The 26,780-nt window shown below is 37.7% G+C and overlaps 1 protein-coding gene across 1 annotated transcript; it reads left to right on the top strand.

Moving 5' to 3' along the window:
• The first annotated feature begins 902 nt into the window (after positions 1 to 902).
• Positions 903 to 24,396, top strand: TMEM182 (transmembrane protein 182). Its single transcript, XM_084287017.1, has 5 exons — positions 903 to 1,224; positions 1,652 to 1,751; positions 3,587 to 3,685; positions 12,404 to 12,541; positions 22,875 to 24,396. The coding sequence occupies exons 1-5, from the start codon at positions 1,084 to 1,086 to the stop codon at positions 23,096 to 23,098; spliced, it is 702 nt and encodes a 233-aa protein (XP_084143143.1). The 5' UTR covers positions 903 to 1,083; the 3' UTR covers positions 23,099 to 24,396.
• Positions 24,397 to 26,780: the final 2,384 nt, after the last annotated feature.

Raw genomic sequence — 26,780 nt, 5'->3', positions numbered from 1 at the left:
ATTTTATTGGGTAAGAACTGCAGGATCTGATGCATGGTACAAACTCAACAGATCTCTACAGGAGGAAACCCTGTAATTCACTGGAGATGGCAGGGAAGGCTTCCTTGGCATTACAAGAATTTTTGGAAAAGCCTTTTTCTTATGCAGTGAATCATTGGAATTTAAATGTGCTACCTGATCACTTTCCAAAATGTCCAAGGAACACAGATGGGAAAGTGTCTTCTTTTTTAAAAAGTTTGATATTTCTATACCGGGTGCTTGGGAGATGTGATGCAGGAATTGGTTTCACTTTTTCATTTTTAGGATGTTCTTGGTTTTATTTGCTTGCATTTGTCAGATATGCAAATAAATTGAATGGGAACAAATAAAGCAGTTAAATGCTTAGTGTCATTAAAGCTATTACTTTACAGGTAAGATGCAAATTTGTAAAGCTAAGTGTATGTGCAATAAAGGTCAGGACTTTCCAAAGGCATCTCTGTGATTTGGCTGACATGTTTTCAGAGTTCCATAAAGAAACAAACAAACGCAATCTTAATTTAGTGAAGTGATTTATAGTAACTTTCAAAGTGTTGTTCATATATCCTTCCCTGCTAGCAGCCAGGCAAGTTTTCACCTCCAATTCTGAACGTTGCAAGTCCTTACTGCTACTCTGGGCTCTGTAACACAGTTCGTGTGGACTGACAGAGCCATTGCAGCTCCACCTCCATCTCCGCTGATTTTGATGTACCAGCTGCAATAATATTTCAAGTCAATCCCTGATTAGTTATGGGAAGGTCAGCTATTTCTGACTGGCCTCGCCCAGACGGAGAAACAGAATGAAGCTGTGCCATCAGTGTCCTAAAATAGATGGCCCTTTTCATCTGTCAGTCTTGAGTCAGCCACATGGAACACAAATTAGGAGACACAAATCAGCTCACAGGGCATTGAGAAACACAGGGAGAAAGTCAAGCAAGGAGGAACTTCTTCAAACATGAGCTGTATTCTCCAAACTTTCTAGTCATTTGCACAATAATTTTCTTTTACAATTTCTTTTTCAGTAATTTTAAAAAAATACTTGCATTTTTTTTTAAGATAACTTTGATAATGAAACTGAGTGTAGGAATATTTTTTGGAGGTTTCTTTGCAGCTCTAGGGGTTTTGCTTTTTTTGGTGGCGTTTGGAACTGATTATTGGCTTCTTGCTACGGAAATAGGAAAATGTTCAAAAGCACCAGAAGATATTGGGGTTAGTATGGTTTTTATTTGTAATGGGAATTATATATTGGTTGTTTCTTGGATGTATTTATTTTGTAAAAATATACTTCAGTAGGAACTTTTGATCATGTTCATTTTGGCCGTCTGGAAATCTGCTGCTTCAAAACAAGGCTACTTCAAAACCTCTTTTAAGCAATTATTATCAACTCCAAAAATAATTTGTCTTTTGTGATACAACTTCTGTGATATGACAGTCTTTCAAAGGAAATGTAACTATATAGATGTACTATAGCTAACCTTCATGCAGTCTATGATTCATTGTGGTGGTATTATTTTTTACCTAAACATCTAAGTTCATGTGAATTTGATTCTTTCAGGTAGCTGAAAAAGGGTATGGTAATGGATTTTTATTTATTTATTTATTTATTTATTTATTTATTTATTTATTTTTTCCATAGGGAGAGAAGGCCACTTTCCATCATGAAGGTTTCTTCTGGAGGTGCTGGTTTAGTGGAAAAGTAGTAGAACATAACTCCAGCATGTGGAAGTTCTGGTACAGTAAGTAACTCTTTTCCTTTGTTGCTATCTACAGTAGTTTGATTTCAAAGTGGTTTTTTTTTTTTTTTTTTTTTTTTTCTGAGTGGTTGTGAATCACTCAGTTTCATTTGGCTTCTTTAGTTCTTCAGCTATCTTTAAATAAATATAAAAGTGACAAACACTTTCATAATTTGTACTAAAGGAATCCCCAGGACATAATCATACATGTCTAGGTATCACTTTATTCATCAGGTGTTACGTTATTCTTCTCCTTTGTTATTCTTCTCCTGTGAAGACAGTCTGTGAGAGCCGGGGCTGTTCAGCCTGAAGAAGAGAAGGCTCAGGAGTGACCTTATTGCAGCTTTTCAGTACCTAAAGGGCACTTACAAAAAAGATGGAGAACAACGTTTTGCTCGGGCAGACAGTGACAGGACAAGGGGAAATGGTTTCAAACTAAAAGAGGGAAGTTTTAGATTAGATGTTAGGAGGAATTTTTTCACTCACAAGGCGGTGAGGCACTGGCACAGGTTGCCCAGAGAAGCTGTGGATGCCCCATCCATGGAGGTGCTCAAGGCCAGGCTAGATGGGGCTTTGAGCAACCTGGTCTGGTGGGAGGTGTCCCTGCTCATGGCAGGGGGTTTGGAGTTGGAGATCTTTAAGGTCCTTTCCAACCCAAGACATTCTATGATCCTAGGATATAGTTCTATGTTATACCTGTCCTGTTAAGTCTGAGTCCCTTCTTATCAGGACAGTCTCTTGCTTTTTGTTGTTAATAGTCTTAATTGTTAATTGTTTATGTCTGTAACGTTGGAAAAAGATCCTTGTGGTTAGGATGGTCTGTGAGTTTTTGCCTGCACTATTTTTCCAGCTAGTTCTATGAGTAGCTTAAGGAGGGCACGAGCAATTCGATGGTGAGAACTGTGTCATCCACATCCTCTCCAGAAAAATCTCTCTTCTAGTTGCACGGATGACGTGTTTTCTTTCACTACATGCCAGGATTCTGGAAGATAGTGAGTTTTTTGCCACCAGATTTTCCAATGAAGAAGAGACTGAGCAAAACTTCTACTGTGTTTGACCCTACTCGTGATATACAGCACTCCCTCTCCTTATTGAGAGATTTCCACAATTCTTGTGAAAAGCAGGTGCCATCATACCATTTTGACTTCAATATCCATATTTTTCTAAATATGTTGGTTGGTCTTAGGTGGCAAATGTAATATTCACTGTAGTTAATTTCCCCTTGTTCTTTATCTGGAGAATTCTGCAGTCAGGAATATGAAATGTGAAGGTGATTTAAACTATAGAAAGCCTTTACCCTTTGCAAAGAATGTTTTTATAAGCATTTAATAAAAAAAGGTGAAATAACACTTCTCTGGAGGTATTGATTCCATAGTATGAACTCATAGTTGTTGGGAATGTAAAATTTCTGAAGATGCTCGGTATTTGTCATTATCTTTTCACAAGAGAAAAATTAATTTCCTGTTTTTGTTGTTGTTTGTTTGTTTTGGTGGGATATGCAGTACTGAGAGAGAAATAATTAACCTTCACAAGAGAAAAGAACGTATTCATATAAAAGCATACATAGGCATTGCATATAAATTGCAGTGTACCAGACCCTTCCCTCAAGAGAGGCTTCTTTACTGTTCCTGTAGTACAAATCTGAGCTGCCCTTTAAGGAATATCCTTGGCTGAATATCAAGGCTGGTATCTATTACCAACGCAAAATCCACTGTAGAGCTACTGCCTGGGAAGGAACCTGGAATCTTGACCTATGAAACTCAGTTTACCTATTTGAAAAACAGGCACAAAATATTGTATTTCTAAGGCATTAATCTTTTTCTCTCTTTTTCTTTTAGCCAACCAGTCACCTTCTAAGAACTGTACACATGCATACCTCTCACCATTTCCTCATATCCGAGATGAACACAACTCAACCTCCTATGACTCTGCAGTCAGTAAGTATTTTTTTTGGCTGCAAATGGATACAATGCCTATAGTTTCAAGAAAACAATTTGGATGCTTCAGTACAAAACAGCATTATCACTCCACACAGTTTAATTTGCAGAGTTTTGGTGTTTCATACTCCTCGTACTTTTACAACACACATATTTAAGACACTATTTAGCAAAGCACGTAAATGAATGCATAGCTTTAAGTATAATGGCAGAATGAAAATCATTTCTAAAAACAGAAACATTTCTTTTTAGTGAATCATTTTTTTTTCATACAGAAAAAGTATCTTCCTTGGGCTGAATGCATTAAACAAATACTTCTTCTCATATATCCCAATTAAACTATTTCTTGTTAAATAAATAACCACATGTGGAATTACATTGCTCTTTTACTTTATGAGAAGGGAAAAGAGGGGCCTTGATACCGTCTAAGTATATTCAACTAACGCAGATATACTGCACCAAGTACTGGAGGTGCCAGCTTCTCTCCACTAACACTATAGGAAGTTGCAGCGCTAAAATTAGTTTGAACAGTGTGTGCCATACATGAATAATGTAGACCAAGAGTGTAGCAATGTGCAATCTTGTTTTGTAAATTAAGTTATTTTTGAAAATATATATATATTCTATAACATTTCAAAATACTTGATATCTTAAACTGAGATATTAACACTGAGAAACTATAGCGTAGTAACAGACATACATATGTATATGTAAAATACACAGAATCGAAAACCTTATACTTGAATAATGCCTGGAAAGCTCTGTTTTTACTACTCCACTTAAAAAATTGGTCACATTTCATCAGATCAAGGGCTTTATGCAAATGTATTTGAAAATATTGCTTCTGATGCCTATTTCATGTGACTTTTTAAATAACCTGTGATGTGGGGATGCTGCATGTCTCCAAGCCTGCTGACTCAATGACTTAAGTGATCCCTGAAGCTGTAATTATACCTTTGCTGACTTTGAAGTGTCTTCAGAATCCATTTTTTATGCTGCAGACATGAAAAAGAAGTTGGACTGGTAACAGTTCTGTTAATCTTCAGAAATTATGAACTGTTTGTCCAGGAAGAATTAATACCTCACCATTCAGAGTCAGAGATCTAATCTGTAACTTCGAAGCACATCTAGAACAGTTTATCTTTCCATTTGAAAGTGACGAGTCATCTTGTAATAATCTAGACAGAGTTTGTATTCCACCATTCACTCATACATTCACAAAAGATCTTCAAATCATATTGCATGATTACACAGAAGTGGACAAACAAAGAATAAAGAAATGAGAAGGAATATCATCAAAAGTTTAATTAATTTCAGTTAATGTTTGCCAAAAGAACCTCTGCTCAAATATAATTTTCCTATCTATATTTTATATTACAAGATTAAAAATAGACAGAACTGTACTATAGATGCTGGCCCAGGTAGAGTATATTCAGAGCCATTCCTGCTGTATAAATAGATACAGTTGGATTGCTTTGGAGCTTATTAAAACTGGAGACTTTTTTTTTTTTTTTATGCCACCAGTTCATTTTCAGCATCTAGAGCAGGTATACTTGTTCAAGAATCTTCCACAACTTTTTATTAAGAAGGTTATATCATCATCTCTTCTGTTAGTTCAAAATTCATTCCTCTTCTAGTGTACTTCAACAGTCCTGCCTGTGATATGTGGCAAACAGGCTTTTAAAACCTCACTGAATCTGCAGTTACTAAATTAAGTAATACTAGAAAGTTGTTGTCTTTCTGATTCACAGTGGAGGAAATGCTTCTCTGAATTAGTCAGTGGAGAAAGCCCTCCATCTGATTTCATGCAAAAAAATATTTTGTCAGCTATTTGAACATTGACTTGGCTGCATCTAATACCTTCTGTCAGCAAAACATAGAACAAAAGGGCACTACCAAAAGATTAGGGTTCTCATTTCTTTTTTTTTTTTGGTTTTGCTACTGTATCTTGATACAGTATTTTCTTTTTCATGGCTTATAGCTTTCTCAAAAGTTATACTTTGGGGGATAAAAAAAAATAATAATCCACCACTCCCGGTCCTTTCAGAAAGATTTTTCACCACATTTTTCGTAAGACCTCCAAGTCATATTTTAATTTGGAATGGATAAGAAGAAATATTTTGTCATCTGAAAAATAGTTTGCTGAAAAATAAACAGTTGAATAAAAAGCTTTAAACTTCATTAGAGAAATCAAGTGTGGATGTACAACACAATTTTCTAAAAATCTCTACCTTCATGTTAACAGAACTGTTACTTTCTGAACAAGCAAAGGCATACACCTTCTTTTACAGATAGCTCAGCTTTAAGAGACTATGAGAACTTGTCAGAGCAAATTGGATTTAATTACAGACCCTAGTGAAAACACAACTGTGGTTTGTAGCAGGAGTGCCATGTTACCATCCAGCTAGGATGGCTCAGGCAAAAATAAGTTTCCTGAGGACTATAAAATCTCTGATGATTTTTGAGTGGAGTGACTGAATGAAGTCCTCTGTTGACATAACTCCTTTGGCTTTAGTATCTATAAGAATTTGCCTCAGAGTTTTTCTGGGCCATGGCCATAATTCAAAAAAGGCTTGATCTATCCTCTCTTAGTTTATTTAGATATTTTTGTGTGTTGGTTTTAAGATGTTTGATAGTTCCCAGAAAAACTCAAACTCTGAAGACCTTGAAGTTTAGTGTGTTAGTATGCTTTACACAAAAGGCCTGGTTCATCCTCTTACAGAAACCTAGACTATGAGTTCTTGCTGTGAAGAGTTATAGCCTTAGATGGAAATGTGAAGACAGAAAAGCCTACAGTGATGCTGACATTGGGGATTCAAATGCATGTTTTATTGTCTCAGATTTCCTTTCATCATTACTGTCAGATACACGATCAGCTTGGAAGGGTGGGTTAGTACTGTTTTGAAATTGCAGCTTTCTGTATCTTAATCACAAGTACTACGGCTTTGTTCATTCATTGGTTTTGTTAAGCATCTTGGTGGATCACCTACCTGCAGTGTAAAGTGCAGTCTACAGCTGTGCTAGCCATCATTTATAGTTATGCACTTAAACAAATTTGCAGGCCATGTCATTTATCTTAGCCTGAAATAGACATCTAAATGAAGTCAGGGAAGCCTGACTCTAGTGACTTTCTGTGATGTTACAATGTTTTATAGTGACAGCTATTACAATGTGCAGCTATTAAGAGGACAGACAGCACCTCATTGTGTCACCAGCAGATTCATTTATATGATGATTCACAAACATATGTGCAACAGACTACAACCTAGGAATAATAATTTAAAAAAAATAACCCATACAATAAAAGTACCAGAATAGTGACCTTTATTTATTTTATTCTAAATATTTTATTCTAAAATAAGCATACTTATATATACATTTTTATAATTGTAATTATATTACTTAAATAATAATTTTTTGCAAGCTAGATTAATTCATGATATCACATCACTGGATTACTTAACATAGATATTCAATGACTATCATACTTTTTTAAAACTCTCTTTTACTGTACAAAGTCCTTACTCATACAAATAGTACCATATTGCAACAGTGAGATAATTCCTAAGAAAAAGAAGTATAAGATCTATCACTTAATCAAGTCATCAATTAAAAAATAAATTAAAAAAAAATGCAAGTTTATTTGGAAATATGCAGTAGTTTCTTAACTGTTGTAAATTGCCCCAGCAACTTCTGAGGTTAAATTAGAAGCAATTTAATGGGGCTGCACTGACACATCAGTTTAATACTCTGATTTGTAGCTGCTAGTACTTTTTTTTTCCTGACCATTTGTATCTTATTTTGTCCAGTACTGGGCACATTGCCAGCATTTGAAGTAGTGCCTAATATAATGTGGAATACAGAATGTTTATAGGACTGAAGAGAAGTTCTGGTTCAGCAACTATTACACCTAAATTGGTGTGATCAAATTTATTGGCAGGTTTGTTGCTGGGCTGAAATTAACCTAAAGTAATCTAGGAAATATCAGCAATGAAATCTGAAAATAATAACTGTATAGTGAGATGCTAGAGTTAGCCTATTTTTAGGGCAAAAAATGCTGTTATGTAATACGGTCACATAATTGCCTGTGAGAGGTTGTAATACAGTACATTTACTAAGGAAGAACTCCCCAGCCACTGAGCAGTGATAAAGCAAGAAGTATTTAAAAAAGCAATGTATTCATAATGTGAATATTGTATTTATTTTACTGTTAAGGTTATTTGAAAAAAAAAAAAAAGATTATTACTACTAAGGGATAATAAAGGGTACTGAGTGAAACTGATAAAAGTTTTGCAAGGTTTATTGTGTTGCTAGATGTGTCTCAGGTGCTGCTGCTGAGAGCTGTGATCACATTTGCAGTTGTTTATCTGCAGAGAAGATACTTTAGATATAGAACAGTTCAGGCATTTTACCTTTCATCGTATTTTATATCGGTAGTGGCATTTTGATGCCTCTTGTCAAAATCATTTTGATATCACTTCAATTAAATAGAGAGGTAAAAAAGATATTCTGAAATGCACTATTTAGCCAAATCAAAGGAAAGGTTAGGTTCACTTTAGGACCTGAGTTTGTAGGTGAAAAATCACGTCATTTTAATGATTCTTTGTAATGTTTATGAAGCACTGAACTCACACATACTTCAAGAAGATGTTCAGCTTTGTAGGACTTAATAATTCTTGATCAATATTGATTTTTATTTATATATATATATATATTATTATTATTATTTTGTATGCCATAGGAAATGTACGGGCCAAGTCTTTTACATGGCTAAGAATTTGAAGGACTTGAAGTTGGCAAGGGCAATAAAGTATGTGGTGTGGTTTCATGAGTTTGGTGTTAACATCTCTAGTTTATAGATGGGAGTTGCGTTGTATTTAGTTAACCAGTTCCTGAATAGCCCATTATGGAGGTTTTGAGGTGTGCATTGCTACTACATAAAAAGTGTGTCTTTTAGGTGACATCATTGTGTAACTGTGTCAAATATATTATTACTTATTTCCATATCAAGCACCAGTAACGTCAGAAAATATGAAACTGTGGCATCAGTTTCTAAACAGGGTTGGGATCTCCTATACAAGAAAAGGGAACTTTTGATATTTTTCAGTCCAAAATTCAGTCCCTTACATAAAATGTGATACTTCAGCTGGTTTTCAAATGATGCAGAAGTCTCCAGAGGAATCTAGGTTAGTTAGTTAATCTAAGTTTCTCATTTAGGAGAAAACCAGGTGGAAAGGCAAAATCACAGGTCACGCAATTTGAAAGTAATATAATTCAGCTGCAATATTCTCATGGTATGTAGACGGAATGGTGCAGAGCTCAAAGACAAGCATTCTGGCTGTACTCCTGTTTTCCTCTAAGTACTATTTTATTTTTAGGCCTGCCTGTCACTGCCAAGACAAATGTTGTACCCTGATGAAGGGACAGCTTACCAAGAGAAGTTACAGAACCTCTATTTAGCACTCTTGCAACGTAGAGCAATGATATCTAAGGTTAACACTACAGATAGGTTTACCTCAGACTTTGCGGTAGCGCTTGTACTTTATTTCTTCCACTGCAGGAAATACTTGGAATAACACAAGGACTTGAGGTAGCTAATTCTGACATATCTGTAAGGTTCATTTACTTAGTGCCTGCTCTTTACAGAGGCAAGGACATTCCTTGTTTGGACCAGAACATGGGCTATCTTATGAACTGCAGGTGCAAACTTCTTTTAACTGAAAGGTGCAAACTTCTTTTAACATCTTGTGTATGTACACTGAACCACAGTTGAAACAGACTGCTTGGATCACAGTGTCATCCCTTTTATATAAAGAAGCATATTAAAAAATATATATATTATAAAGAATCATAATTCAAAACTGTCTTCAGTTGTTTTTTTATCTGCTAAAGATCTCCTCAATCCTAGAGCAGCAGAGTCTTTGACTTAAGAATTTCATCCTTAGGTAGGTTTATTTCAACCACCTCTTTTGTGTTCATCTGTTGATGCCAGCTAAGCTAGTGACTGCAATAGGGCTACACTGTAATTTTGAATGGTTAGCTCCACGGGAAGCGATCTTGCCCATCTAAACAGAGAAGGTAGGAGATGTGGTCTGGGTAAAAATGGTCTGAATATGAAATAAGTGAAGTCTTCTCTGCAGGAGAATGGTTGCATTTTAATTCCATTATTAAATAAAATGTCTAGATGCTCTTAGGGTGTTTATTTGGACTTGTGCCACAAATGGCCTTAATGACTTCCTGTCTTGTAGATTAAAAGGGGTAAATATTTGCATAAAAAGTCACAAATTTGAGAGCATTGAAGACTTTTTACCTGTCTTCTTCATTTTCTAATTGATGTTTAATGATGGAGTTAGCTAGATAAACGAGTATTAGGATCATCAGAATATCTCCATGATTCTCTAGAGAAAATAATTACGTATAGAGGAATACAACGGAAGCTTATTTCAGGTGATAGCTAGGTCAAATCTGTATTTCATATATAATGCATAAAACAGTTACGCTGTTGGAGCAGAGAAACAGATTTTCTCTTGTATAGTCACAGAGAGGTTTAAATAGATTTTCATCAGGTACATTTGTACTCCATTTATGTTTAGTTTTCAGGAATATTTGAGGAAATCAAGCTTTTCTGGTAAAAGTTCACTAAAAACCGTCTTCAAAGTTCCTGTACAAAGAATATATAATGAAGCTGCACACTAATTTCGTAATGCTGGAGAAGCTTGTGTCCTCATCCATTCAGAAAATAGAAACAGTGCTATATAACTTCAGTGACTGACCATAATGATATTGAAGTAAGCTTTTTCAAGGTCCATTTTGGCCAATGTGTCCTATTATGTAGCATGACTTTGAAGTACCTTGGGCCATCCATGTAAAGGAGTTGGGTGGTTATAGGCTGATTTAGCAGTATTAGGTTTTAAATGAGGAAGTAATGTCCCATGGACTTGGGGACTGCGATGAAGCTTAGCAAAGTAGACCCATGAGTAAAATAATATGAAATTGCTTCAAATACCCAAGACCAAAGGACTTGAGAGATTTACCTTTCTAGGTCTCCATTCACTGTCCATTTGCATTAAGTGAATCATTTAACAATGTGTTTAACTTTAAACAGGTGCCTCAATCCCATAAGAATTAGAGTACTTAAAGCAGAACACACACTTAACTGATTTGCTGAACCACAGCCTTATCTCTTACCTGCTATTTTCATATTTATTTGTTTATGTGGAAGGAAGCCTTGTATTGGATATGAACCAAAACACAGTTTTAGCCCTTCTGCCAACTACTTTCAGACACATTCATCTTCCCTGTGCCCAAATCTGCTGATCACTGTGGCAGAAAATTATGTCTGTGAATCTTTGCCTAGATTAAAAAGGTTGTTATTTAAATAGTGTGTCTAATGTGATGTGGTGAATGTGATCTAGCTAATACATTTACAGGGTTTAGGTAGGCAAGATGATGTATACTTTAACATGAGTTAAGCTGGTCAAGTTGAAAACTATAAATTTTTGAAACACATTAGTGGGAAACACAAACTGATAATGTCTAGCGCACCTTCGGTCTTTAGATGAGAGCAAACCAGAATTATTCCAAGCTGGCTTTAGCAGCCTGAATGGATTTGAAACTTTCAGGAGTTGAACCAGTATAATAGTTGCTTAGTTGTGTTTTGCTATAACAGTAAGTAGGTGCTGTCAAATGATAAGTGGCAGTTTCTTTTGTGACTCACTTTTTCTGACATGCCAGCTGGCTTATATGCTTTCTCTCAGTTGGGTGGAAATGTTTTTAACTGACTGAATTGTCAGTGCTTCAAGATTTTCAGATCTGACGATGGAGATCTTTGCAACTCATAATTTTACTAATGGGTTGTGTTAATGTACCAATTTTTAAATTCATGGGAGAAATTTATGTCACTCTTGTAGCATTTGTAAAATGATGACTTTGTTAAATGGATGTGCAATTAACCAGCTAAAAAATAATTGTTAGAAAGACTCTTTTGGCCAGAGTATGTCACAAAACTCTCGGCTCATTTATCACCAGCTGCATCCATTAATTCAGCACTGCTTGGCACTGTCTAACAGGGACTTCTGAAACATCACATTTTAAATTTAATAAAATACAGAGAGCATTAGAGCAGGAATAGGCTGTTTAAAAAAAAATGTGTTTTTTTTTTTTTTTTTTCAGTTTACATTTCTGAGTTGCACTTCTTTCCTGCTTAAATTTCCTTGTATTGAATATACTATATGTAAGGAGAATTATCCACTAGTAAATTATAGAGAACTCAAAGATTGCTTTTGGTGAGAGGTTCTGAGCACTAATAATGTCAAAATGTTAGAATTCTCTGCTTCTCCCAGTCAATTTTGGTAAAACAACTATATCCAGTCAGTCCAATCATTTACTCCAAAGTATCATTGCTACACCTTTGGTGCACCGTTTTCTAAAAAGCATAAATTTGCTATGTTGCAAGTCACTGTCTAAATATTAAGCATATAGACTTCATTCATGGTAACTTACATCTTATTTTCCGTGATCATCAGATAAGAACTGGGGTCCAAACCTACTTCGATCCACATGATATATAAGGTGCACACACAATGGAATGAATGTTTGGTTTGTTAATAAGGAAAGTGAAAAGAGAAGAGGAAAGGAAAAAGTATTGTTAGCCAAATGCGTCACTTGATTAAGTTCTAAAAAGTGTTGTGTGCTTTTTTCTTTCTTCCCTTTCTCCAGTTTATCGAGGTTTCTGGACAGTTCTTATGCTCCTGGGAGTGCTCACTATTGTGGTGGCTAGTTTCTTCATCATCTGTGCAGCTCCTTTTGCCAGCCACATTCTGTACAAAGCAGGAGGAGGCTTTTACATCATTGCTGGTGGGTATACTGTTTGCTCAGTCAATTAAAGCTATTAGAATAGAAAAGATATGAGGTATTTCACCCCATTTTCTGTGACAAAAATTATACTAATCATGGGTAAAAGAAAGAAAAAGTGCATACCTCTGTCCTTTGGCTTTTGGAGCGCCTGCCTTGGAGACAATTCTTTCCACAGTTATTTAGTCATAAAGCCATTCAAAAAGCTACCTTTTGATTAAGATAAAAACAACAACAAAAATCTAGGACCATTCATGGAATCACTTTGCAATTTCAAACTAATTATTTAGCAGGAAAAGGAATGCATATTTAGGGATGCTGCCTTGAAGGACTCTCAAGGGCTTTAGCTAAGAAGAGGTTTTTTAATCAGTGGCACAAAAGCAATGAAGATGGTAATGGTAGACTCTAAAGAAGTTGCAAGACACAGCACATTCACGTGACAAGAATAGGAGACATTTTTTTATGTGATTGGAATGCACAAAATAGCTGTCAAATGTAAGCAAGTGGAAGCTCTAAACCTCTGTGAATGAAACATAGTTAATAACTGAATTAACCTCTTTCCTCATAACCCACATATAATCATAGAATCATACAATCATTCAGGTTGGAAAAGACCACCAAGATCACCTAGTCCAACTTTTAACTTAGTATTGATAAGTCTACCACTAAATCCTGCTACTAAATTCTGTGCGTTTCTTGAAGACCTCCAGGAATGGTGACTCAACCACTTCCCTGAGTAGCATATTTCAGTGCCACACAACCCCTTCAGTAAAGAAATTTCTCCTGATATTCAACCTAAACCTGCCCTGGTGCAACTTGATGTCATTTTACCTCATTGTACCACTTTGTGCTTGGGAGAAGAGCCCAACCCCCACCTCACTACCACCTCCTTTGAGGTAATTGTATGGCACAATAAGGTCTCTCCTAAGCCTTCTTTTCTCCAAGCTAGACAACCCCAGCTGCCTCAGCTGTTCCTCATAAGACTTGTTCTCTAGACCCTTCACCAGCTTCATTGCCCTAATGGCTTGATATGAGTTATATATATGCAAATATGTAGGATGCATCCTTCCAGGATTCAGCTGATTTGACCAGCTTTTTGGGACACTGTTCTGTTAATCTTGAAGAGTCTGGGAAGATGTGTAAGATAGAAATTGGGCAGGATATAAATGATAATATGTGCTCAATCACCATTCTAAATTGTATACAGCCTGGTGAGAGTCAGTTCTAAGAGCAGGATTGTGCTATGGAGCAGAGCACCCATGCCAAAATCAAAAGGCCCGGGCTCTCTTTCTGCTTCCCTTATTGATCTGCTGATACTGCTTACCCACTTCACCTTGGAGTTCTGCATACACAGGCTAATAATGATTGTAATTTACTTGTAAAGGACCTTCAGCAAAGTGTGGGGTGTATTTTATATTGTTGCTGAAAAAAATCCTGAATGTTTGCATTTGCTCCCTTGAGGATTACTCTTCCCCACTTTTAAAAGACATGAAAAAAATATTCATAATCTGTTGGAAATTCTAAGGTTGTTCTGGCAATGATTTGTAGGTTAAAAGCCCATGAAAGTCATGCTCTTTTTCTGCATTTGTAATCTGTAAAAATCTCTGCTGTCTCTAGAAAGTGGCAGAGACAGTTTGAGAGGAAATGGGAAAGCACCAGGATCTAGCAGGGAGCCCTCTGAAGTGTGTTTTTTTCCACCATGGGTCACTTCATTCACCCCATTTTAGGCAAGTGAAAGTTAGATCCCCAGGTCCGGGCTAGTCACCCTTGGCTTCCCTAAGAGGCCTGCTGGAAGCAATGACACTGATTAACAGTCAAAATGAAGTAAGAAGTCCCCAGCTGGCAATTCATTTCATCTTGAAGGAGGGGCCTAAGATAGCCCCAATGAATTCTCTATAGAGTCATAGAATCATCTAGGTTGAAAAAGACCTTCAAGATCACCTGCTCTCAATCCAACCTACTGAATCCCATCACTAGACCTCGTCCCTTAGTGCCACGTCCATGTGTTTCTTAAACACCTCCAGGGATGTGGACTCCACCACTCCTCTGGGCAGCCTGTTCCTATGTTTGACAACTCCCTCTCTGAAGAAATTCTTCCTAATGTCCAATACTTCCCCCGGCACAACTTATTTATCATTTGTCACATAAGAAATCAAGTACCTTTGGGCTTGGCAAGGTTATGGAAAAGATTCTCCTGGAAGCAATGTCACGGCACATGCAAAACAAAGAGGTGATCCAAGACAGCCATCATGGCTTCACCAAGGGCAAATAGTGCCTGAACAGTGTGGTGGCTTTCCATGATGGAGTGACTGCATCAGTTGACAAAGGAAGACCAATTAATGTCATCTACCTGGACTTCTGCAAGTCCTTTGACATACTCCCACATGACATCCTGATCTCCAAATTGGAGAAATATGAATTTGGTGGGTGGACCCTTCAGTGGATAAGGAATTGGCTTGAAGGTTACACTCAGAGAGTGGTGGTCAATGGATCTATGTCCAAGTAGAGGCTAGTGACAAGTGGTGTACAGGGGTCTGTCCTTGGACCAGTACAGTTATAGAGTAGAATCATAGAATATCCTGAGTTGGAAGTTTTTAGATTTTTGAAGTTAAGTGAGTGTTATTAACTCTGTGTATGACATTGGGCCTGTCTCTTTGCCCCTCTCACCCTTTGAATCTGTATAGCAGATGTTCTTTAAGGGAAATCCTGACTTTTACTATGCATATACTTAGTATCTTTCAGCTTCAGCACTATTCTCAACCACAGATTCAGAGCAGGGCTGTTATATGTTACCATTTTTGTTGTTGAAAAGGAAGGATATTTAGCAAAATCCTGTTGTGATTTCCCAAAAGCAAGTGGTTGTAACAGAATACTGGACCCTGCAGCCACTAGGATAGCACAAGACATTTTGGCTTGGTTATGGGGACCAAGTTCCTGACTGAGGAGCTATCATCAGGAACTATCCTGAATGAGGAACTGCATCTACTCCCAGTCACACCAGTAGAGCTGAGCTGCTCGAGGAAGGTACTTACTGTAAATATCATTATCCTGTTCAACATTTTAGCTCACTCACAAAACCAAAACCAAAAGCTCTTCTCACAAGTCAGTATACCCACACAGCCAATGTGTCCATGCTATTTTGCTGCCAACATGCAAGTGGCAGTAATACTAGGGAGTATATTAGGCTTCTGAGAAAGAAGTCAGTCACCATAGCTTTTCTGTAGAAGACTGAAAGCAGAAGATAGGAAGATCAGCCATTTTCCTACTTTTGCACTTTAAAGAAGAATGCTAGATGAATCAATTTTAATACCCACTATTGGATTGTATTGCTTTGCAACCTTAACTAACAAACTAGGTAGCAGTTAAAAACTTTGCCTCAAATTAAGAAAAAGCTTGTAGCATAATCTGTTGTCCGATCTTAGGGTTCAGAAAGCAGGTGATGAGGTTATTGTAAATGAGATTCAAGTCAACTAGTTATCCATCCTAAAGCTGTGTTTTGTCTAAACCGGGACTTGTCCAAAGCATTTGAAACTGTCCTGCACAACATCTCTGTCTCTAAATTGGAAAGATATTGGATTTGGTGTTGTTCAGGACCAGGTTAGATGAAGCTCTGAGCATCCTGATCTAGTGGGTGGCATCCCTGCCTATGGCAGGGGAGTTGGAGTTAGATGATCTTTAAGGTTCCTTCCAACCCAAGCCATTCTATGATTCTATGACTGAAGATCTTTCTGCCAGCACCACTAATCCCCATGTGGATGAACTGGAAGAGGTTATACTCCAAGGGCCAAGGGAGCCTCAGCAGGTTCTCCAGAGCATCCCAGATCTGAGCCCCAGAAAATCAGTAAATGTACCTAAAGAGCAGTTCTGATGTCTGATCTGTGGCAGGGTCGCACATCTGCCTTTTGCTCATCCCGATATTTAAGAAAGGTTGGACTAGGTGATCTTAGAGGTCTTCTCCAACCTGAATGATACTATGATTCTGTGATTCTAAAAGCTTCTCCTCTTGAGTGGTGCCTCTGAAGTACTACAAATGGAGAGGCAGACACAATTATTAGTATCTGTTGGAAACTTATTGACCAGCAACTTTCCATATTAAGCTTTCAAGTTTCACCCAAGTTTACAGGTGAAACATGTGCTATGCTTGTGAGGAAAAAGTGCCTATCAGTTTAACAATACCACAGTCAATGAGTCGAGCAGTCTCTTTGCAAGCTCACCTCCATGTCTTCAGCCTCAGAGGATGGAACAAGAGCAACTAAGGTAGCGCAAAATGTAAGAAGCCCTATAATTTCTTCAAATGTCATAGGAAAAGAAGGGGAAACTGCCATAAAATAATCACTTTGGGCAACCTTCAATAAAAATTCAGATTATCCCAGGCCTCTTCCTGCAAGATGTCTGGATGTTACTTAAAACTTTCATTTCGTACTGATGTCAGGCAAGCAAGACCTCACGATGTGCACAGAGCATTACAGAATCACACCCTTGTGAAGACGCAAGATTAGAAATATGACTTCTGCTTCCTGCCAAAAGAGTGAAAAAGCTGATATTTTAATTCTAGCTCCTAGATGAGGACAAAATCTGTCTTCAGAGATATGTGTGCCAACTACCATAACTCTAAAGTGGGATCCTCTGCAAATACTTTAGAGTTGAATGTAAACCATATTTTTTAAAGTAAAGGTCACAAGAGGCCAAGGTAGGTGGAAGTATCTATAATAAGGACAAGGACAGAAAAATGCAATTGAAAAGAAAAAATATATATACACAGACATGCAAGTTTTCCTCAAGTGAGAGAAAGAGTTCTAAACTTTTAGGCAGAAGTAAAAAGCTCACATCATTCTTTCTAGGACCTTTTGTCTTCATGTCTGCATAGTAAAAGATTCATGCCATAAACAGCCATTCACCATTGACAAGTGAAAGGCATTTATACGTGGGAAGAATAAGTACTAAAGGCCAGCAAACTGCCTCTTGAATTCATAGACATTTCTAAAGGTTCTGTATTCTTTTTCCTCTGCAATATGCACAAGTATTTGTTTGAAAGAAATTCAAAAGAATAAATGCAAAAGACAGAAAAGAGTGACCTCAGAGAAGTCCATGTCTTATCACATTGCACAGAGCTGTGTATCAAACATGTGTGTTCTTAAAAAAATGCAAAATGGGAAAAAAAAGAAAGAAAAAGGAGGAGGAGGGAAGTATTTATTTCTCTTAATCTCTCTCAGACATACTTCATGTTCTAGGAATAATTTCCCCCATCATTCCTGATTCATGCAACTGCTATTTTATTTTATACTCACTAAAAGGCAAGGGCAAATGGACATCCACATGCTATGAAAAAGGTCTAAATGCTGAAAATGTAGAAATACATCATAGTATACATTGTTTCTAAAAATATCTGCTTCATGAAATTCTGGAGGGTTTTTTTGTTTGTTTGTTTTTTAATCTCAGTGATTTTGACTGGAAGCTTGGCCATGGGAGTTCATGATATTCATGACAGATAGTAAGTACAAGAGTGCAGAAACAGATTTCCCAGAATAAATATATATTCATTTTAGCATATTCTCCTTCATAATGAATGGAGTTTCCTATCACAGTTATAATGGATGCTTTCTCAACTCTATTGGCGTGACTAATATTTTGGAGGAAAGAGACAAGCTGGTGAGGCAAACTTGTTGATGCAGAAGGAGGATGGAATAGCAGTAGTTATATAAATAGAAGGATTCTCCCTGTTGCCTTCCACAAGCAGTACAAACTTTAAGAAAATACTCTTCAGCAATAAAAAGCCTAACTCTCATCTCCACATTTACATGGTCATTGCCAATGCTTCTGAGTTGCCAGTATTTCAGTGACTCTACTGGATTCTTCAGAATCAAGTCTAAATCTTGTGACTGGGGGTGATGTAAAGACATAGTAATTTTTAACTTTTTGCAATAAATGATTTTTCTTCAAAAAATACTCTGTTCTCTACACATAAACTGAGGCAGGCAGAAAGAGGAGACTGGGGGGGGGGATCTCATCGATGTGTATATATACGTGAAGAGTGGGTGCAATGGAGACTGAGCCAGGATCTTCTTGCTGGTGCTCAGTGACAGGACAAGAGGTCACAGACAGAAACACAGGAAGTTCTGTCTAAACATAAGGAGACACTTCTTACTGTGAGGGTGACTGAGCCCTGAGGGTGGCTGCCCAGAAAGGCTGTGGGGTCTCCTCCTTGGAGGCCTTCCAAAGCTGCCTGGAGATGGGCCTGGGCAGCCTGTGCTGGGTGGCTCTGCTGGAGCACATCTTGGGCCTGGTGGCCTCTAGAGGGCCCTGCCAGCATAAGCCTGTGGTGCTGTGATTCTGTGATTTTGGAGATTTTTTTTTTTTTTTTTTTTTTTTTGAGCTACTTTAAAACACTTAAGCAGACCACAATAGACAACTGTTTAGTAAGATTTTGTTATGTCTTCAATCAGATGACTTTACTTTGGTTTAAAGTATGATCCAGTGAATGGTAACCCACAAACCAGTATAAATAACAAAGGCAGAATATTGCAGAAGTAGTGTAGATGTATGCACAAGGTAGCAAGATGGAGAGATAGAAGACAGATAGATGTGTGTTTATTAGCAACTCTGCTTATGTTAAGCAAATTTGCCTTAGCTTTGAGGAGCAAAACTCCTTTGAAAGCCAGAACAGAATGTGAATACTTAGAACCTCTGAATATCAGATTTTTTTTTTTTTCTATGTTTCATTTTTCTTTCTACAAAACAGCTTTTGATCTACATTTTTGTAAACTGCATACAAAGTTCTGACTGTAAATCCACATGTCTATTGCAGTTCATAATGTGTAGTCCAAATTAATATCTTGTGGTCTGTAAAAAATAACTTGCATATTATATGCATCTGAATCTTACATGCTACCCAGCCCACTGAACAAAGTGTTCTGTTCTTGATACTGCTTTTATTTCAAAGCTTTCTTGAACAGCTAGCATCTCACTGTTTTATTAAAATGAGACAATGCAAACAGACATGGAGACATCCTCTGAAGAGAAACGTAATTCTTTTAGAATCTAACAAGCAGATAAATATTCAAGCCATAGTAACCATTCATTAAGCTCATAACTTGCCTTTGAATCTGGTGTTTTGATGCAATCAGTGTTGATGCCACGAGGAAAAACCCTTTAAGTCAAAGAGACTTGCACATGTGCTTAAATTTAAGCACAACCTGAAGTGCTTAATGGATAGGAAGGAACCAATGCCTCTGGCCCTAAACATCAAACATTTTCAGCAGATGCATTAGTGATAATAGAAGTATATGATCTGCTTCCCTGCTCTCACTACTGCTTCTAATGTACTCTAACATCTTAGGAAACAAGACCAAACAGACAAAACAGGTCAGCGTATGAAAAAATGTTTCTCTGTTTTTCTTTTTCTCCGTGTTACCATTTACAACATAGAAGAGACTCTGTATACTACCCTGTAAGTGCTTAACTCCCACGAAATCATAACTCTGTGAAAATTAGAAAAGATGGGCATTAACGAATGAAATCCTATTGGATTGGTGGGACTTGGTCAGTTTTTATTTAGTCTGATTCTGCTGCTCAGGACATTTCTTGAACACTCTGAACAGTATACCTACTAATTAGCCTCCATTAGCAGGTAGTCAGAACCCTTAAATACTCTTTTTAGTGCCTTAATTAACTAAGAAGGTTTACATCTTCTCCCTTTCTTTTTCTTCTGTTTTAAAGATGGACATTTATCTCTGGCATACATTTCTTCAGCAAATTTCCTTACCCAAGAATTTGATACAGGCCCAAGTTAGCAGCTTGCTGTGACATCACCTGATGGATTTTAACTTAGCTGAAGTTGTTTTACCACTTGCAGAACTGCTTGCTATTTTGCACCTACATGGAGCTGTCTCTAGTTTAACTAGAGGTTGCTTCAGACTGCCTGAGGAGCAAGGGGTTCCCATTTTGAAATTAAAGCACCTCTGAAAGACTCTTGCTTTAATGCTTCTGACTAACTGGGCTGCTTAGCTTTGTGTCTGGCCGGGGTGCCTGCCAGAGGTCAAAAGCATTCCAGATGTGCAAGGCCTGGTTATACTTACCTGCTGCTGTAGTAAGGGAATATACACCACTACTTTCTGTAATTATTATTCTTCTGGATTAAATTTGCTCTAATGTAGAGAATAAAATAAATAGAAGACTTTGGACATTTCAAATTAAACAGTCACAGATATCTGATGAAGCAAATTCCAGTGTTCATGTGGATTTTACCATGTTATCAATGTATCTTTCCAAATATTTGTGTTGATTCTAATTTTCCTATGTTGCCTACATTATCTGTTATCATTATACCTTCTGTTACAGGAATCTTCTGCTCAATTTGACTTATATTTGGAGATACTTCAATTTAATTTCTTATTTTGTTTATATCTGGCCCTGAGGTGATCCTTCTCTCTGATTGTTTCACCAGCTGTGTGTTTAATACAATTGCAGCACTAAATTCCATCAAAATTGAGTTTTGTGTAGGTAAAATACTTTCAAATTTGAATTTATGTCTTTTAGAGTTTAGTTTTTGTTTGTTTGTTTGTTTTGTTTTGTTTTAATAACTTCATTAGGAATTCAAGCCTGCACAAAAAATGTAATCCTGGAAGTATATTAGTATACTTCATAGACAGGAAATCCTTTGGGATTTTCAATCACTTTTTGATTATGCCTCAGGTTAACTACTTCAGTTCATTTTTTTTGGCTGGCTTCAAAAGGTAGCGTTCATAAACATTGAGTTGTGAGCTTTCACCTGTCAGATGTTCAGGATGTCCAGAATGTAAACCTATTACATTCTGACAATAAAGCAACAACAAAAATGTCAACAGGTCACCAATTTAAATTGCTGCAGCTAACCTGTCTGATTTTGCCCAAAGCAAATGAGAGAATGATGATAGGAGTTGCTCCCTGGTAAGTGGGTAGCAATGGCAGGGCAAGAGGTGGTGAGGCAGCATCTCAGCATGGGGATAAGGAAAGGCAACCATGAAAGGGTACCAGGACAGCTGGGTCTGGAGGCAAATACCTCTCCATGGGTACTTACAAAGAGCATTTGTGGGTTTTGTCACAAGTGTCACATTTGTTCAAGGTTGCAATGTAAACATTTAGAGACCTCAAATATCTTTGACTTGTACTCTGCTGCTCTGCAGCCTGTAGGTTCAAGTTTGGCAATAAGTGCTCCCAGAAGTATTTCACTGGCTTATGGTTTTAACGAGGTACCTAAGCATCATGGCAGGAAGTGGTGTCCCCCTAATATTTTAGTGTTGGAATAGATAACCCTGCTGCTCGTAACTGTGCTATGACAGCTGGAGCTCAGGGAGCATGTGGGTAGAGGCTGGAGCATGCAAAAAATTCAGACTTGTGCCCTCAGCTTTCCAGTGGATTTTCTGCTAGAGCATCTGTGCTGCAGGCTTGCATTTCTTAAGTGTTCCTCTTACTAAAATAAAGAGGAACATTCCTCTAAACTAAAATAAATTATCAGGCATGTGACTGATACTTAGGAAAGCACTTTATTCTTGTATCTCCTTCTGGTGTATAGTAACAAAGAGATTAACAAAGTTTGTAAGGACATGTGCTCCCATTGCTATCATGTGTAAACAATCCAAAGGCCTTTCAGAGGAGTGGTTGGGAAAATGCTGTGAATTATGTGGTGGATTACTTCCAGGAAACTGTTCTGTATAATCTGAGGTTAATACTAATAGCCTGCTTCATAGTAGTTAATACTAATAGCCTGCAACTTCTTTTCTAATGTGGAAGATTTAAATGGAATACATTTGAATTTTTCTGCAAAATACTTGAGTAGAATACTCTGAATATTCTAAACCATGCCCTTTTCATTTAGGGGAAAAAAAAAAAAAAAAAAATGTAGAGAGGTGAAGACAGTAGAAAGATTTCGCATCCCTTCCTCCTTTTCATACCTCATCCAGAAGCCTGTGATAGGAACAGTATCAGAGTTTGGGAAGTAAACGTAGAATTTGTTTTCAGGATCATATCATATCTCCCCTTTCTTCCTCCCTTTCTTCCTCCCCTGGCCCCTGAATTCAAAACAGTGAGTTTTGTCCCTAAACACACCCATGTTTCGGTCTGCCCACCAAAAATAGATATATCCTTTGTCATGGGAATATGACTTTCAGTCAAATCAGAAGCAAAGTGGGGACAAAGCTTGTCAGAGAAAGCCAAAGGCAAAAAATATCCAGTGGTTGCTGACTGTGCTTTGCAGAGGGGGCCACAAGTGTGGATGTGTTTCTAGGTATTATTGTATAACCAGTAGGTACACCCAGTGTTTGTCTCACACTGTCGTTAAAACCTGATGTTTCTTTTCCAGGTGTCTTGTTCTCACTCGTAGTTGTGATGTATGTCATCTGGGTCCAGGCGGTGGCTGATCTGGAAAACTACACAAACATGAAAAAATTGGATTGCCCAGACTTTGCTGTTTATGTACGCTATGGCTGGTCTTTTATGCTGGCTCCAATAGGAGTATTTTTTGCATTATTAGCAGGAATGCTATTCTTGTTGGTAGGGCGTGCCATTTATTTACGCTCAGACTAGTCATATACTAAAGGGAATACAGGAAACCTAGCAAAATTTCATTCACAATTTTATACATTATTACTGTTATGGCAATCCTAAGTATGCAGGCACACTTCTGGAATTTCTTCTGTTATTTGTTGAAGGCTGATGGATGCAAAACTCAATACAGGAAGAAATCACCCTTAGTCCTAGCTAGTTGCTTTTAATTCTTTAGAAAGTACACATGTGGTTCACCATAGTGTACTACTAGCAGCATTTTTGCAGTTTTGCAAACAGAGGAAGGCAAAAATATTCTGCAACTGAAAGCCCAATGTGAAATGGGCCAAATCAACATTTTATACATTTCTTAACATGTTTCTTGTGCTTCTGCTTGTGGAGAATGGTAAAAGATGGAGGGAAAATAAACATTCAAATGCAGTAATTCAATCTACCTCCTCTCCTGTTTTCCACTATTTGCCTTAGCTTTGATACAAGCAAACTTATCTGCACTTTATAAAAATAGAGTGCAGTTGTTCATGCAGAGTCCATGGGAAGAGGGTATGGGAGAAGACAATTACAGTGAACAGCGATTTGGTGCTAGTCTGTACATGTAAAAGCTTAACTACTTCTGTTATGTGTTTCTCCTTTCTGTATGCATTTGAAAGCTGTATACCTCTATATTATGAAATCTGTGTTTGTTGCATGATTCTGTAGGCCAAAATGCCATATTTTATTCACTAGTTAAAGTTATGCCAAAACTGTATTTTGAATTAATATTTTAATCAAGTTTTAACCAGTTTATTCTGAATGGAATAATTGGCTCCTCCTCCCTGAAGCATTTTCTTGGCTGTGTAAAATGCTTTTTTTTTGTTTGTTTGTTTTTTAATCATAAAAAATGTTTATTATGAAGATAATACCTACCACATGAAAATGTATGTTTAATGTGGCCATCATTTTTCTTAAATATTAAAAATCTACATTACAGACCAAATCCATCCTGGCTACTAGTGGATCCTGGCTTTTCCCAAGGAAAGCAATGACACTAGCAAATAAAGCAGGGGAGGAGGATTTGGTTCTGTATTGTAGGAGTGACTGGTTCTTGGAGTGTGTGTTTGTGTGTGTGTGTGTGTGCGTGTAAGATGGGGTGAGGATGAGGCTGTATGCATGATATGGAAAAGATGGAGTGGAGTTTTAACAATGGGGAAACTTGGTTTGTCTGGCATTGGGCCCAAGCTGAAATTAAATCCATCTGAGAGTGTGTTCATTTTCACTTTGTAACTCAATGCAGAGTAGTTTGAGACTGATGGGGAAAAATAAAGACTGCATGTTGGTTTCCTCTTGTTCGTAATGCTTAATTCCACAGCTGTTATGAATACTAAAAGCATCACTAAAAGGCAGGAAAGGAGTGCCCACCTAGAAGATGTGGTAGGCTAGATTGGATGTTGCTTCCATTTCAGGAGCTTTTGTGATTGGAAGATTTCCAGCCTTCCCCTGCTACTTATTTATTTTTCCATCATCAAGATTAGCTTTATACAATATAGAACAGGAAGATGGCAAGGGCAGGGGGTAGAAGAGTATGGGGCTATGATGTTTGGAATAATTACCAAATCATAAAAATATTTTTATTGGCAGCTAACATGGTGTTTTTAATTACTTTGTCAGAGAGTATGATGGGTGAATTTTAACCAAATATTCATAAACTTATATGTGAACTCCATATAAATGATAGCCATCCGGAGAACATTAGGGTTACACAATAATGCCCTTGGTTAATCAGGAAAGGCTGAAATTAACCCTGCCCCTTGTGCATATGGTATTATATTCCTGCCCTTAATTACACAATCACATACTGTTTCTCAAATAATACAATCTGTTGGTATTTACCCCCTTTACAGCCTAGGATACTCACTGGTAATTGGGGAGGTAAATTCAATAATCAGCAGTCATTTGGCTAGGTACCCCTCCCAAACCCTGTCTGGCTCTCTGTGGGGGAGAGCCCTTCTCCACAAGAGCTTAGAGGGGGCAATACGCTTGAGCCACTTTCTTGCAACTTTTAGAAGCTGGAGGAATCGAGAGGTGCCTCAGAGCTGGACTTCTTCCAGAAACCTAACCATGTGCGCAGCAGCAACTAATAAACTCTGCAAGGAATGAGCCAAAGGCTCCTGTGGAGCCCTTAATTCACCCCATGTGCATCTTCAGAACTCTCTCCATTATGCAGCTAAATTAGCTACCCTCCTATGTGCAAGGCAACCTCTCTTGCAGGCAACCTAAATTAGCGCTACTCCTATGTGCAAGGCAACCTCTCTTGGAGGCAACCCTCTGGGTCAGACTGTGGGCATAATGGCTGTTGCATATCCAAGGAGTTTCCTTTAAAACTTCAGGAAGCCTTTCTACATCAGTAGAAATTGCTTAAGTATGTATACATTCTTCACTCTGACTCACTCTGTTGATTTGCTTTAACTAGATACCACCTTTTTCTCCTGATGGCAAAGCTGATAGTTGGGTTCCTTCTGAAGTTATGTGGGCAGGTGGCTTGCTCACACTAGGACACGGCTATAGCTGAACACATAATGCGGAACTCTTGTGCACCAGGGCATTGCATTGAGCGTGATGGGGAGGCATTTACGTATAAATATTACCTAAAAGCATAGTCTAACTCTTGTTCTTCTGATTTCATTAAAATCTCTGTGCAAAGGCATGGGTTTGTCAGAGCTCTGGTAAGAGAGGCCAGCGAGGGAGGCTAGTTCCATGGCATTCCTCCAAACATCCTTTTGTCCAGAAAAATCCTTGGCGGTGATGCAGGGATTTTCATGATTAAAGCTGGGTGAAAGATTGCAAAGGGGATTAAATAATGTAACCACGATATTCAGTGAAATCGGTCAAAGAACTCTATACCTCATAAACCTATAGGGCACAGGGGTTGTTTTTTAATTGTCTGGCTGGCTCAACAGCCTGTGGTCAAATCAAAAATAAAGATATATTTTTTTTAAGTCACGTGTTTGGAAAAGTGATGGTAAAAGGAACAGGTAAGAAACATTTTCTGATTGGTTTTAATCTGATGATCATCTGATTGTCCAGTGCAAATGGGGCAAGAACAGTGACTGCCCACCAAAGAGGCAGTACAAAAATACAGGGATGGGGGCAAGAAAGGAGGATGAGTGTCTCTCCGCATAGTCCTCTGCCAGCCTGCTGTGCAGCTGTTATGGATTCCTGGTGGACATGCTGACACGATGTGGCAAAGGCAGCTGCCGACAAAAACAGATGGAAAAGGATTTGGCTTTGTTTTATCCTTGTTATTCATTGGGGTGGCTGCTGAAAGTTCCACTGGAGCTGACCTTGATGAAATGTGTGGTCATTTATTGATGTTTATGTTAGTGAGCTAAAGCAATGTTCTCCTTTGAGGAAATGAAAAGTAAAGCCTGCTCTATTTCTCCACAGGGTGTCTAGCTGCTGCAGCTGAATCAGTTCTCTGCAGCATGCTAGTAAACTACTAGTAGGGCAATTGTAAGTAGCGCCTGTATTTCTGTCCCTATTCTTGCAAAATTCTAACTGGATGCCAAGTATGTTGTGTTTATTATTTTTTTAGAAGTCAGATTGAACCTGATAAAGGAACTATCTACCTTCTGATGAAGCAGCTGGGTTTTCCTCTGGCTTTGCTGTTCCTATCTGTACCTTTGGAAGCATGATTTCCAGGCAGTGAAGACCAGATAAAGTAAGAAAT

This window comes from Netta rufina (genome assembly GCF_964035555.1).
Source record: "Netta rufina genome assembly, chromosome: 1".
Lineage (NCBI taxonomy): Eukaryota > Metazoa > Chordata > Aves > Anseriformes > Anatidae > Netta > Netta rufina.
Note: the sequence above shows the minus strand (reverse complement) of the source record. Positions and strands in the feature narration are given on the sequence as shown.